Here is a 15,207-nt window from a genome sequence, read left to right as displayed (position 1 = left end):
TGCTGCAACCTTCAGAAAGCCATCGCAGTCCTCGTCGTCTACTTCCATGACATTCTCTTCAAGGAAAACGAACTATGTTTCCACATCGACGACGACAATCTCGACGACGGTGGCATCGTCAGCCTTGACTTCAACGACGACGACCACCCACTCGTCGACAACGGGTAAGCCAATATCGTCGATTGTACTTATTAAAAAACAGCAATCGTTTGTCAAAACTCCGTCGTCATCTCCGTCGACGTCGACAAAACAGAAAACACCGACATCGTCGACGAGAATTCAGTCGACGTCCACCGCATCGTCGACGAAGACACCGACGACGGTAGGAGCACCGCCGCCGACAAATGCACCGTCGACGGCTACTACGCCGCCGACGACAAAACTGCCGTCGACGTCCACGACGACGGCGAAGGTACCGTCGACGACCGCATCGACGACGGCGAAGGCACCGTCGACAGCCGCATCGACGACGGCGAAGGCACCGTCGACAGCCGCTCCGTCGACGACCGCCTCGTCGACGACAGCTTCATCGGCGAAGGGACACTCGACGCTTGAAAAGCGATCGACGGCGATACCGTCGACGACCTCGTCGACGACGACATCATCGACGCCATGGAAAAAAGCGGAGTTAATTCCATCAAAAAAGGTCACCAAACTCCCTATTACGCCCGAATTAACATCACCCAGTAGGGTTCCATCACTGCTTCCTTCTCACATACTACAAGCTGACGAATCAGATGATGACCACTTCGAACAGGCTACTAGCCCGTCAGATCTCAATGTCAAATGCCAGAGTACTGACGATGACGGAGATGATGTTATATTTACGGAAGAAACTGTTCGGGCTCAGGTAACTACTCAAGTCACTCCAATGATCGTATTGCCAGCTGAGATAGTTCATGATCTTCAATTCCTGATCAGACTATAAAAAGCGGTTCCCAGAATCGTCAGCGACACCATCACATGGCAATTCTCAAGAATCTTCCACACAGCAAAGATCACCAAGGGCAAGACCAACGCCTTTGGTTATTCCTCAAGATACTGAACAGGTTCACAACATACAATCCTCTGATGATGACGACGAACCTCCTGAGGAAGGTGAGGTTAGAGATGACCTCTCTCAAAACAGAGATGATGAGGATTACGTTGCTCATTCTCCGGCCACACCGGAACCCAGCACATCAGACTCTCCACCAGTGGATATCGGTGGATTCCACAATTTAATAGAGAGAGCGGCCACTAGATTTCACATGGCAATGGAAACAAAGGTAACGGATTGTTTCTTGTATGACTTCAAAGACCCCATAAGGAAGGAGGCACGATCCATTCCCATAATAGAACATATCTGGGAACAGGGGCTACAACTCATGCAAACACCTGCATCTGTTTCCATAGTGGTCCCTAGACTGGACAAAAAATATAGGGCTCCGTCAACGGCACCCACTTGTTTTAATTCACATCCAAAACCTGATTCGGTCGTCACTCAAGCCGCCCAGAAGAACTCCAGAAACCCATCCTCGCCACTCTCAGCACCACCAGACAAGGAGGGCAGGAAATTGGATGGCATAGGCAAACGCTTCTCCACAACGTCAGCCATGACGGTCAAAGTGGCCAACGCCATTGCTCTGCTGGGCAGATACAATAGGCAACTATGGGAAGATATTGCTCCATATCTCACGCACGTGCCTGATGACTTGAAAAATGAGGTCCAGGCACTCCTTCATGAAGGTCAAATGTCGGCATCAGAAATCATAGATTCAGCTGTCGATGTCGCCATGACAGGCTTCAGACAGCTTGCAGGCGCCGCAGTTTTGCGCAGACAAGGTTGGCTCAAAGCGACGTCCTTCAGACAGGAAGTACAAACCAAAGTTGTAGATATGCCCTATGACGGACAACTACTATTTGGAGCTAAAATAGATGAAGCCTTGCAGACGATAAAGAAAGACACCGATACTGCAAGGGCTCTCGGGACTTTACAATTCAGGAACCAGTCCTTTCGAGGGCACAGAGGACGAGGACAATCCACGTACAGAGGATCTTATCAAGGCAAATCCACATATAATCAAAATCGCTCCCAATATCCACAGCGGCAGCAACAACAAAGTCGTCAGACCCCCTACGGGAGACCGAACTTCAGGGGCAAATCGCAAAAGAAAACGGCTGGCGGAAGACAATGACCAATTTCCGCAGCCAGTCCCCCCACCGTCCGGTCCGCTCAAAATTGGTGGCAAGCTGACACATTTCCTCCAAAATTGGAAAATGATTACGACGGATCGGTGGGTACTACAATTGATTCAACACGGTCACACCTTGGAATTCAACTCCATCCCACCGTTCACCCCTCCTCACAAACATCATCACAAACACCTTCGTCTGTTACTGCAGGAAATCTCTTCCATGATAAAAAAGGGAGCAATAGAGCGAGTCCCATCAGCTCAAAAGGGAAAGGGATTTTATTCCCGCTTCTTTTTAATCCAACAGAAAAAGAAGAAATGGAGGCCCATTCTAGATCTCAGGGCGCTCAATGCCTTCCTGAAAAGCCAATCGTTTCGTATGGTGACTATCCAGGAAATCTTAGGCTCCCTGGAGGAAGGAGACTTTATGACATCTTTGGACCTGCAAGATGCATATTACCATGTCCCAATACACAAACGACACAAAAAATTCCTACGATTCGAAGTAGCAGGTCTCCATTACCAATTTTGTGTCCTCCCATTTGGCCTCAAATCAGCACCTCGCATTTTTACAAAGTGCCTGGCTCCTGTGGCAGCTCACCTGAGACAACAGAATCACCAGGTCTTCCCCTACCTAGACGACTGGCTGGTGAAAGCACCGTCTCTCACGGACGCACAGCTGTCTTCCAACGCCTGTCTCGACATTTTCCGGAACCTGGGTTTGACTCTCAACTTCGAAAAATCTACTTTACAACCCACCAGGATAATAACATTTCTGGGGGCCACTATAAACACCATTTCCTCCAAAGCTTTCCCGTCTTTGGAAAGAAAAAACAAACTGATGACTCTAGCTACCGCGATATCTTCAAAACCAACCATCAAAGTAAGGATTTTCAAATCTCTTCTAGGGATGATGTCTTCCTGCATTCTACTCATCCCTCACTGTCGGCTCAGAATGCGCCCCCTTCAGGAGGCCCTGACCAAACAGTGGACCCAATGTACAGATTCCTTCGAGGATCACATAGTCGTCACTCGACAAATATCCGAGACGCTGGGCTGGTGGATGAAGCACAAGAACCTATCCAAAGGTCTCACGTTCTTGTTACCAGAAACTCCACACGTCATAACGACGTACGCATCTCTCGAAGGCTGGTGTGCAGTCCTTCAAGACTTACAAATCAGCGGCAGATGGTCGGAGCAAGAGAAGGCTCTGCATATCAACCTCCTAGAACTACGTGCAGTCCTTCACTCCCTACAGGCATTCCTCCCTCGCATCAAAAATTCTGCAGTGCTAGTGAGGACAGACAACACGACCACAATGCACTACTTGAACAAGCAGGGAGGGACACGCTCGCTGACGCTGTCTCGCGAATCACAAAAAAATTGGAACTGGCTACTGCTCAACAACATCACATTAACATCGGAGTATGTCCCAGGAAAAGACAACGTCATAGCAGACGCTCTCAGCAGACAGAGGTCAATGTCCCACGAATGGGAACTGAACCAGCAAGTTCTAGACAACATCTTCTCGGCATGGGGAACACCTCAAATAGACCTCTTCGCCACCAAGGAGAACAAAAAATGCCACAGCTTCGCAAGTTGGCATCCCCAACAGGGGTCATTAGGAAATGCATTTTCCATCGCATGGCGCAACGTGTTTGCGTACGCATTTCCGCCATTTCCCCTGATCAGCAGAGTCATCCGGAAGATGAAAATGGAGCATTGCACATTGATTCTCATGGCCCCATACTGGCCGAGACAACATTGGTTCGCGGACCTCCGACGCCTCTCAGTCCGTCCATCAATCCAACTGCCTCAACATCCTTCTCTACTCTCGATGTCCAAAGGCCAGATACTCCACCCGAATCTGACATCTCTCAGATTATCGGCTTGGCTCCTGAGTACCGAGAATTCTGTCACCTAAGCATCCCGCAGGAGTGCAAGGAAGTCCTAGCTAAAGCACGAGCAGTTAGCACGAACAAAACTTATTCCTTGAAATGGAAGCGATTTTGTATTTGGTGTAAAGACAACAATATACACCCTTTCAGGATCACTCCAGAGCAGATACTGCCTTATCTCCTGCATCTGGCCCAAACAGGTCTTGCGCATGCTTCCATCAGGGTACACCTGGCAGCAATCTCTCGCTTCACCAGGTCTTCAAAAGGCCCTTCACTATGGTCCAACAGACTGATAAAACAGTTTCTTAAAGGGCTTTACAGATCTTTCCCTAGACCAAGACGAATACCACCAACGTGGCATCTGAATATTGTACTCAATCAATTAATGAAACATCCATTTGAACCCATCCATAGGGCTGAACTCAAATACATTTCCTGGAAAACTGCACTTCTCTTAGCTCTAACATCAGCCAGAAGAGTCAGTGAGTTGCAAGCTCTTTCGATACAGGATCCTTTCTTGCAATTTAGAGAAGACAGAGTCATCTTAAGAACCAACCCCCGTTTCATTCCTAAAGTCCCCTCGGACTTCCATCTCAATGAACCGCTTGTGCTTCGCTCATTCTTCCCGAACCCAGGCACAGTGGCGGAAAGATCTCTTCACTCTTTGGACATTAAGAGATGTCTAAAATTTTATCTGGACAAAACGAAAGCTTTCAGAAAGACCAAACAACTTTTCGTTGCCTTCAGCAGGCCGAGAAAAGGCATGCCACTCTCCAAACAATCCATTTCCAGATGGATATCGGCAGCAATTGCATTTTGTCATGACAAAGCCGGACGTCCATTACATTCCTCAGTCCGAGCACATTCCACGAGAGCTGTGTCCACATCGGCAGCACTATTCGCTGGTGTACCGATTCTGGATATCTGCAGAGCGGCCACCTGGAAATCGCCGCACACCTTTACCAGACACTACTGCCTGGACACGGAACTGATGCAGGATGCAGCTGTGGGCCAAGCTGTACTTCGCCATCTCTTCCAGTAAGATGAGCCTTCCTACTTCCCACCGTCCTGCAATGGTATGCACATTTATTTACTTTACTCTTTATATTACTGATGGTATCTAGTCACATGATCTGTGTTATCTCAGACTGTTATATTCCATCGCATATGTGCATAATGTATTGCTTGCTATTCTGATTCAGGCATGTGAATCTATGAAAGACACCCATAATACTGGATAAGAAATGCGTTACTTACCTGTAACAGCAGTTATCCAGTATTGGTGTCTTTCATAGATTCACATGCAACCCTCCCACCTCCCCAGGAAGGACTCATCTCTCACTACAGAGCATATCTTACGTCTACCTAGCTTGGTGCGTACGAAAATCTGAGAGACTGAGGCTCCTGGCAGGAAGGTTCTAGAGGGAGGTGGTAGCTGATTGGCTACCTTTGGAAATTTGGTCCTTTTTACAAAAGGACATAGATAGGCTACTAAGGCAAGGCCCTTAGGCCTATTTTTCTCTATGTATGTCTATAGGACATTACTTTTCTATTACCGGGGCTCCCATCTCGACGACGGGGAATGATTCAGGCATGTGAATCTATGAAAGACACCAATACTGGATAACTGCTGTTACAGGTAAGTAACGCATTTCTTTCGTTAGTTCATGTAAGAATGAACTGAAGCAACTGCACTTCCATGGCTTAAGGGTTGTTGAAGCTGCTGTCTACCTTAAAGGTACGCTGTCAGATTTCATCTCTATTGATCTACCACGTAAATCTGCTTCTCTAATTTTCTTTTCTGTTTTTTTCCTTGCAAAAAGATTCCATTCATGTGTTCTCAAACAGCTGTTTTGCATGAGTGCAATATTAAATTTGAAATTGAAAATTGATTAAATGCATTGTATGTGTTCAACACAGTGGAGCTTATTTAAAAGCCCCTTGCACCGCTGGTGCATTACTTTTAATATGGGAAAAAGTGACGTACTGGCAGCACAACAGGCTTGTAAATAGGCCCTAGTATGATTACATGTAAAATGTATTTTAAAAAGGACATTGTTCAATGTATGAAACTCTGCTCTGGGATATTGCACATGGGTATTTGCTATTTCTGATTTCAATGAAGGATCCCACGGTGGAGAACTAGGATTAAAAGCAGTTAACTTTTCTAGTGAAGTAGTGACTCTTGTGTCCCTTCATGAATGAAGCCTACCTGGCTTCATTGTGCCCAGTTATTGTATGAACATTTTCCACATGCAATTTGATGCCCAGGGTTATGTTGAAAAATGATACATCTGTGGAAAGATTAATTTTCTTCAGAAAAAATGAAATCTAATATTTAGACTTCTCTACATGTCCACAACTGTAGTTGGATGTTATCACTACTTTGTCTTTTTGACTATTACATAACCAATACATATTTTGGTATAGCTTCACTATTTGAATTTTCTTTAATCCAGGGAAAGCTTTAAGGCATACAGCACAGACCTTCTTCACCCCTGAAAATGGAGTTCGAAAAGGAATACCTAAGGTTGTTGTGATATTCATAGACGGGTGGCCTTCCGACAACATTGAAGAAGCTGGTCTGGTGGCCAAAGATTTTGGCATCAATGTATTTATTGTGTCGGTGGCAAGGGCCGCTCCAGAAGAACTGGGTATGGTGCAAGACATTGCCTTCATTGACAAGGTACAACAAAAAGTTTGTGTTTATATTACTTGCTTGTGACATGGTCTAACATATATAACACAGATTAATTGACTGGCCTACATTTAGCCACACTATCCAGGAATACAGGAGAATTCTAATAAATATTTGCACAAAAATGTGGAATCAAGATTTCATCCCTGATGCTGTCCATACCCAACCAGGAGTGGATAGGTTATATATCAGACCTTTATGGTGCTAGTCAGACTAAAGAAACATTATGTTCGAGGCATGTGTGCTGTAGATACACATGCTTTGCATACTCCTGCCATCTAGTGTTGGGTCTGGATGTTTGCAAGTTGTTGTTCTTCAAAAAAGTATTTCCAGTCACGAGGTAAGGTGACTCCTCCTTTCGGTGATAGTGCGCATGGGCATCGACTCCATTATTAGATAATTTTTTTCTGCCATCGGGATCGGACGTGTATTGCTGCGCTCCAGTTCGAAATCGCTCTTCAGGTTCCACTCGGTGCGCAGTCCACTTTACCCTCAACAGTATTGTTTCCGTACGTGTTTCCATGTTCTCCGCGTATCGATTCACTCAACAAATTCTCAATTTTTGATAGAAAACCTTGTGGGCGGTCGTCGGGCCTAGCTGTCTGTCCAGCCTTCTGCCGATGAAACGGACTCCATTCCAATTCTGTCCTGGGTGCTACGCCAAGTACCTTCACATAGACCTACATCAAGTTTGTAACTTTGCCTCTTCCCAGAGCACAAGGAGGAAGACTGCAACACTTGTAAATCGTTTCGATCCAAGAAGACTACGCGATCGTCGGGCTGGACAACTAGAGATGCAATGACAAAGCATCCGACACACTCCGGATATCTTCGGGGAAGAATCCGAGCAAGAGGAGTTTGAAGCATCCGCCGTAGAAGAGGCCTTTTTCTTTCCAGAGTCCCATTTCGAGCTGGAGATCGATCTGGAGTCCAAAGATGTGCCTCCGGGACAAGGTGCTGTGAGTTCCGAAGATCCCTTGCCCCCTAAATCCTCTTCCAAAGCACATAAGGCTACAGCGCCACCTCTGCCTTCGGGCGAAGGTCGGCGCCGAGACAATGTTTCCGACACCCCGCCTCTCGGCACCGAAACAAACCGTCAAGCCTTCCGGCTCGGGACTGAGTCGACCGAAATTACCTTTAGATCAGAAACCATCGGAAAATCCGCTGCGGACCCACCGCCACATTAGGATGGCTGGTGAGTCTTGGTTTCAGTCCGCCGCTTTTCCGCCGCGGTCGGCTTACAACCGCGGTGGAAAAGCTCTAATATGGTGGCGGTGTCTCTCAGACACCGCCAGACATATTAGGATGGCTACCCAGACATGCTTTTCCGCGGCGGGTTCTCCGCCGTGGAAAAGCATACAGATCTTCACTTCAGGGCCCGTTGCGGGCCCCCTGGGTGAAGTGGGGTGGGATTGTGCACATGGGGGGTACCTATGGTACCCCCCTGCATTTACATGCAGAAAGCAGCAGGCACCGCGCGGTGCCTGTCGCTTTGTGCATGTAAATGCAATGCATGCGTTTGTAACATTGCGGCGGGTGCAGCTTGAAGCCGCACCCGCCGCAATGTTAAAAATAGAGGATGTGACCGCCACATCCTAATTGCACAGGAGGAAACGCCGCAGCACATGCGGACGTTCCCTTCTACTCAGGGCTCGCGGACGGACGCAAGTCCGTCCGCAATCGTAATGTGCTCCCTAGTTCGGAGCCGAAATCCTCCTCTTCAAAACTAAAACATGCTTCGGAGCTGAAATCCTCCGCTTCGAAACAAAAACACACTACGGAGCCAAAACCTTCTACTATTAAAGACAAGACCATTTTGACGCTGAAATCTAAGGACAGTGTCTCTGAGCCTCCAGAACCAATTTTAGACTTTCTTAAGGCCAAATTGGATCATAAACAAAAAAAGATTAAATTTAATCCTGACATATTTCTGTTAAAACACAAGCAAAACACAAACTTCCATTCAGATTTTTCTAAAGAAGGAGGACATGGCTACCAGCCCTATTTATCCTGCCCCACAACCCTCTCCGCCTCCACCATCTTCTCCACAGTGAATAATTTGAGATCCCTTACACATAACACCTCAGGGATCTATCTCCACTTACAGATCCAGATAGGGATCATGGGGATGTTGATACTCATTTCCCTGCCAGTAGACCCATGGAATGATAACACCATTGGCCCTCCAGTAGACAATGACCCAGACCTTTACCCTGCAAAGCCATCATCACCAGACGATAATATGGCTTACAAACAGCTCATTGCTAGAGCAACAGAGTATTATGGCGTGGTCTTGCATAAAGAAACATTAGAAGAGGGCTTTTTATTTGGAACACTTGAGTCGACACACAGGTTAAGTCAAACACTCCCTATGCTTAAAGACCTGATGAGGCATGCAGATGATATCTTTAAAGACCGCGCATCACAAACACACAGGGTCTAGTAGCTAGATAAGGCAGGGCACACTGGGATGAGATGGAGCAACTGCTTCAATATCTCCCAGACAAACACAAAACTAAGGCACAGCAGTTAGTTAAAAAGGGAAAATGCATCTCTAATCCATCAATAAGATGTGCTTTAGACTCAGCCGACACCGCAGCTAGGGAGATCAATATCAGCATTCTCCTTAGAAGGCATGCATAGCTTAGGATCTCGGGGTTTAAGCCTGAAGTTCAACGGTCCATTATGAACACCCCCTTTTGACAAAGAACACCCGTTTGGTCCTGGAGTCGACCAATCCTTAGAAAAGATGAAATAGGACAATGAAGTGACAAATTCCATGGGAGCGTTTCAGTCAATATCCAATAAAGGCTCCTTTCACCGCTCATTTTACAGAGCAGCGTCCCAAAAACATCATCAGACCCAAATGCTTCCTCTTATAAAGGCAGCAATCAATCCTTTCTCTCTTGAGGTTTCTATAGATCAGAAAATAGAGGAAACAATTCCAAAGGCAGGGGTAAAGGCGCCACATCGCATACCACCCCTTCCCCTAACAAACATTGATGTGCCCCATTCCCCCCCCACCCCCCGATCATTTAACTTCTGTCGGGAGAAGACTTCAACAATTTCTGTCCATTTAGCAATCTATAACAACCGACAAATGGGTGCCCGACCTTATCCAACATGGTTGTTGCCTGGAGCAAACCACCAATCCACCAAACATTCCACCTCACGTTCACAAACTGTTGTCAGACCACTTACAGTTACTCAAACAAGAGGTGCAATCTCTCTTAGAAAAGGGAGCTATAGAACCAGTTTAATTGCACTACCAAGGTTCAGGAGTGTACTCATTTTATTTTCTAATCCCCAAAAAGGACGGATCATTAAGACCAATTTTGGATCTCAGAGTTAAATCTGTACATGTTATCAGAACATTTCCACATGGTTACGCTTCAACCAGTCCTTACACTGCTACAGCAAAGCCATTTTATGTCCACACAGGCCTTAAAAGACGCAAATTTTCACATTCCCATTGATCCAGCACATTGCAAATTCCTCCGATTTGTGATAGCAGGCAAACACTATCAGTTCAAAGTACTTCCATTCGGAGTGACTACGGCACCCAGAGTATTCGCAAAATGTCTAGCAGTAGTGGCAGCTCATCCCAGAAGACAACAAATTCCTGTGTTCCTGTACCTAGACGACTGGCTCATCAAAGCCAGAACACAGCAAAAGTGTCTAGAACACACTCAGACCACGCTACACCTTCTCCACCAATTGGGTTTCATGGTCAACATTCAAATGTCTCACCTACAGTTTTCACAGATACAATCCTATCTAGGATCCACTCTCAACACTCACACGGCTCTAGCCTTCCTCAATGCAGTAAGAATTTCCAATATCCAAACTATTGCTGCAGTTCCAAGCCAACCAAACCTTGCCAGCCAGGATTTTCATGTGGCTATTGGGAATGATGTCATCATGCATTGCAATAGTACCTCATGCAAGACTACACATGCATCTACTACAAGAATGCTTACCATGTCAGTAGTATCAGTCACAGGGTCAATAAACAGATCTATTGTTGGTGGACAGCCGCGCCCATCGCTCTCTACAGTGGTTGAACACACAGAATTTATTAAAAGGGCGGCCTTTCATCTACCCTTTTCCACAAGTTGTGCTTACAGCAAATTCATCTCTCGTGGTTTAGGGTGCACATCTCCATCATTACACAATTCAGGTTCTCTGGGACGACAAACACAAACATATCCACATCAACCATCTAGAGCTTCTAGCAGTATTTCTAGCGCTGAAAGCTCTTCAGTCTGATCTCACATGCAAAGTTGTCCTAGTGTGTGCAGACAACATGACAGCGATGTACTATGTACAAAAACAGGGGAGAACACTCTCTCCAACTGTCACGACTGTCTCAGACAATTTGGAAATGGGCAATCCATCATTAGATTCACCTTCTGGCAGAACACCTCCCAGGAGTGAACAATCAAGTTGCCGACGTCCTCAGCAGAAAGAGACAGCAAATACAGGAGTGGGAACTTCATCCCCAAGTTCTCCTTCCATTGTTTCAACAATAGGGATATCCACAATAGATCTGTTCGCCACAGCAGACAACGCACAATGCCTAAACTTTGCCTCCAGGTTCCCACACTCTCTATCCAAAGGCAATGCCCTGTGGATGAATTGGTCAGGATTTTTTCCGCCTCTCCCACTCCCTCCGTTAGTGGTTCGAAAATGCAGGCAAACATCACTCCCACTGATTTTGGTAGCTCCCACAGGAGCCCGTCAACCGTGGTACTCCACCCTGTTAGTGCTTTGGTAGTTCCAAATCAAAAGCTACATCTCACCGCCAGTCTCGTCACTCAGAACCATGGAGAAATAGAGCACCCAAATCCCAAGGAGCTCAACTTAGTGATTTGGCTCCTGAAGTCATAGAGTTTGGATATTTAGATTTGGTGGCGAAGTGAGCTAAAGAATGATGATGGATTCAGCCCAGATCTGTGAGTGTCTGAAAAGTTTCAGTGCCCCGTCCATCATCTCCTTGTGTTTCCTTTATTTAAATTTTCCACCAGGCTGTATGACTATTCTGAAGGAAGCAAGAAAACCTACTACCAGAGCTTGCTATGCAGCAACATTTAAACGATTTGTTGTCTACTGAAACAACAACAAAATTCTACCTCTAGATGCTTCTGTTCAGAACATTGTTTGTTACCTTCTGCACTTACAGCAATGTGGGCTAGTTTACACATCTATTCAGTTGGACCTAGCAGCAGTAGCTGCGTATTTGCAAAACAGACAACATTTGTCTTTGTTCATAGTTCCTGTCAATAGAGCCTTTATAGAGGGCTTAAAGAGTTATACCACCAAGAATTCCCCCGGCACCTGTTTGGAATCTTACTGTTGTACTTACAAGACTTATGGGTCTACCCCTGGAACCACGACACAAGTGTTCTTTACAATTTCTCTCATGGAAGGTTGCGTTCCTTATTGCAATCACTTCATTAAGAAAGCATTAACCTTAGAAGAACCCTTCTTTCAACTCAATAAAGAAAGGGTAGTTCTTCGCACCAATCCCAGATTCCTTCCCAAAGTGATTTCTGCTTTCCATATTAACCAATCAGTTGAGTTACCTGTGCTCTTTCCTCAACCTGAGTCAGTAGGAGAATGGGCTCTTCACACTCTTGACGTCAGCAGAGCTTTACTGTATTATATAGTAGGAACAAAAGTTTTACGTAAAACAAAGCAACTATTTGTTTCATTTATAACACCTCACAAAGGCAATCCTATTTCCAAATCTGCCATTTCAAGATGGATTGTTAAGTGTATTCAAACTTGCTACGCAAAAGCTAACTTTATCTATACCCCGTAGAGCGTATTCCACTCGTAAAATATGGGCATCTATGTCCTTCTTGGGTAACATTCCTATAGCTGACATCTGTAAAGTGGGGTGAAGGAACTCTTTATCTTCTCCTATCGCCACCATCCTTCACGATTTTAGACCTAGCCGGTGGACCCAGGCATACATTGTTGAGAGGGGACACCACTGAACTAGTTTCAACCTTCACTGCACTTTTCTTTCGGTGATCCTAATCAAAATATATGTTTTTATGTTTGTGTTATCTTCCCCTCCATTTGCTCCACCCCAGCCGTTGGTCTGCGCAGGGGTGTACTGAAGGAACCCCAATGATAAAGCATGTCACAATTTTGTGCGTGAGGACAGTATTTTCTCACAAAGCACGTGCCACCCTTGGAGCACATTTCCACTCTTGGATTACATTTCCCTACTCCTACGTGTGTGTTATAGTTATGTGCAGGGGAGGTCGGAGTAGTGGAATTTTGCCTCTCCATACTTCTCAATGTGTTAAAATCTGTAAAGCAGCAACATGGTCAACACCACACACATTTCCCAAACTCTATTGTGCGGATGCATTAGCACGCCAACAAGCCAATGTAGGGAAAGCAGTGCTAAAGACACTGTTTCAGACAACTGCAACATCTACTGTTTAGCCACCGCTTTGGGAGAATACTGCTATATAGTCTATGCAAAGCATGTGTATCTACAGCACACATGCCTCGAACGGTTTATGTTACTTATCCAGTAAGCATTTGTTCTTGGGATGTAGAGCTGTAGATTCATGTGCGCCCTTCCACCTTCCCGGGCACCTGTAGTTGTTGCAGTTCTCATTGTTCACATTAGTTACGCATAGACATCTCTTTACTACACTCACTTACTCCATTCTCACTCTCTTGTGGGAAAACAATGGAGTTGATGCCCATGCACACTATCACCGAAAGGAGGAGTCACCTTACCTTGTGACTGGAAATACTTCTTCGAAGAAAAACAACCTGCAAACATCTGGACCCAACACTAGAGGGCAGGAGTATGCTAAGCATGTGAATGTACAGCTCTACATGCCAAGAACAGATGCTTACTGGGTAATTAATATAATCCTTTTTAGTCAGTGGGTCCCTGAATTTATTTTCCTCGCACCAAGAGGGGTAATGGATTACTACATTCAAGCAGCCAGACACTGAGAGGCCATGGTTCCAGATCCGACCACAACAATTGGGGGTAAAAAGGAGCCCAAACTTTTTTTCACCCCTGTCTTCTGAATCGGATAATATACCCAGTTAAAGGACGGGCGTATTTTTTTCTCAATTTACAGGAACGGCTCCTATAAACTACCCTGTAGCTGCTGACAGATAGCTCTTCTAGAATTTGTTGTGAAATGTTCTAAGCGTGTTCTGGAACATCTTCAATTCTGGGTCTCGGACAAAGAGATAATGCAGATTGAGTAGTTTGGCATCAATGCAAAGTGCTAATTCTCTTCCAGCGTATACTCATTAATAGTCATAAGCACTGAATAATCTCCGCCCATGAGCGGGAACCCGGAACATATAATAAAATATATATATATATATATATATATATATATATATATATATGTGTGTAAATATATACAATAGTAGTACATAGTACTAAACAAAATTATACACATATATATGTATAACCAATAAAATGCAGCCCAACATACATACCCATAGGCTAATAAAGCCATAATTACATATTTTCTGCAGTATGAAAATAAATCATATAAATAAAGCAATAAAAAGGCATGAGCCTTAAAAGCATTCCATAATCAGCAAAAAAACTTTTATTTTCGTCAAAGAATTTGTAATAAAAGGCAATTAGCCTAAGAAGGCTGCATACAGAAATGCTATCCCTGTACAGAAAATCAGACTGACACTTTGCCTTTAAGGCCTCCAGGGAAACTCTGTTCCCATCATGCACCACAGGTGACGGGTCAGTTTTTTTGTACGGTACAGTAAACTTAGCAGGAATCTGCATCTAGAAACACAATAGTACCATCATAAAGCTACTGCTCGCCCGGGGTGGCGGGAGTGTGCTTATGACTTTAATGAGTATACCCCTGGAAGAGAACTAGGATTCTCCAGTATTAGGGGTGTCTTTCATAGATTCACATGCCTGAATCATTCCCCGTCGTCGGAGTGGGAGTCCCACGGTATATAAAAAAGCAATAATATGCTATAAATACATAGTAAATACCAATAAAAAACAAACCAGGAAGTAAAGTAGTCAAGCTACAGAAGAAAAAACTTCCACATTAGTGACTATCTCTGTCATTTTGTGTAGCCCAAACTGCAGCCAATCAGGCGACAGCACCCACCAGAAGGTTCCCCCCAGAGGCTCAGGCTGTCAGATTTTTTACCGCACGTCGTGTGCAGGGAGTCTCCCTGAGCTCTGCTCAGTTTCTTAATTTATATTATATATATCTATTAAATTTTGTGATATTTTCTCCCACAAGATCTATTTGTTGACCCTGTGTCAATGGTAAAAAGCTGGGATCGTTTCCATGGATTATTTTGTCTGCCTGTTGCTACATGGTAGGATAGAAGGGGATGTTCTTGTGTTTTGCCTACCCCCCTTCTGATGTGGGAGGATTTTCGATGTTTATATGGC

The 15,207-nt window shown here is 45.1% G+C and overlaps 1 protein-coding gene across 3 annotated transcripts in view; it reads left to right on the top strand.

Annotated features, from left to right (window-relative positions):
• Nucleotides 1-15,207, top strand: part of COCH (cochlin) — a 288,645-nt gene that overhangs the window by 249,976 nt on the left and 23,462 nt on the right. For all 3 annotated transcript variants that reach the window (XM_078659413.1, XM_078659414.1, XM_078659412.1), the window contains exon 10: nt 6,532-6,758. In XM_078659413.1, the coding sequence (XP_078515539.1) occupies nt 6,532-6,758 (227 nt within the window). The remainder of the gene's footprint in view (nt 1-6,531; nt 6,759-15,207) is intronic.

This window comes from Lissotriton helveticus, chromosome 9 (assembly GCF_964261635.1).
Source record: "Lissotriton helveticus chromosome 9, aLisHel1.1, whole genome shotgun sequence".
Classification (NCBI taxonomy): Eukaryota; Metazoa; Chordata; class Amphibia; order Caudata; family Salamandridae; genus Lissotriton; species Lissotriton helveticus.
Note: the sequence above shows the minus strand (reverse complement) of the source record. Positions and strands in the feature narration are given on the sequence as shown.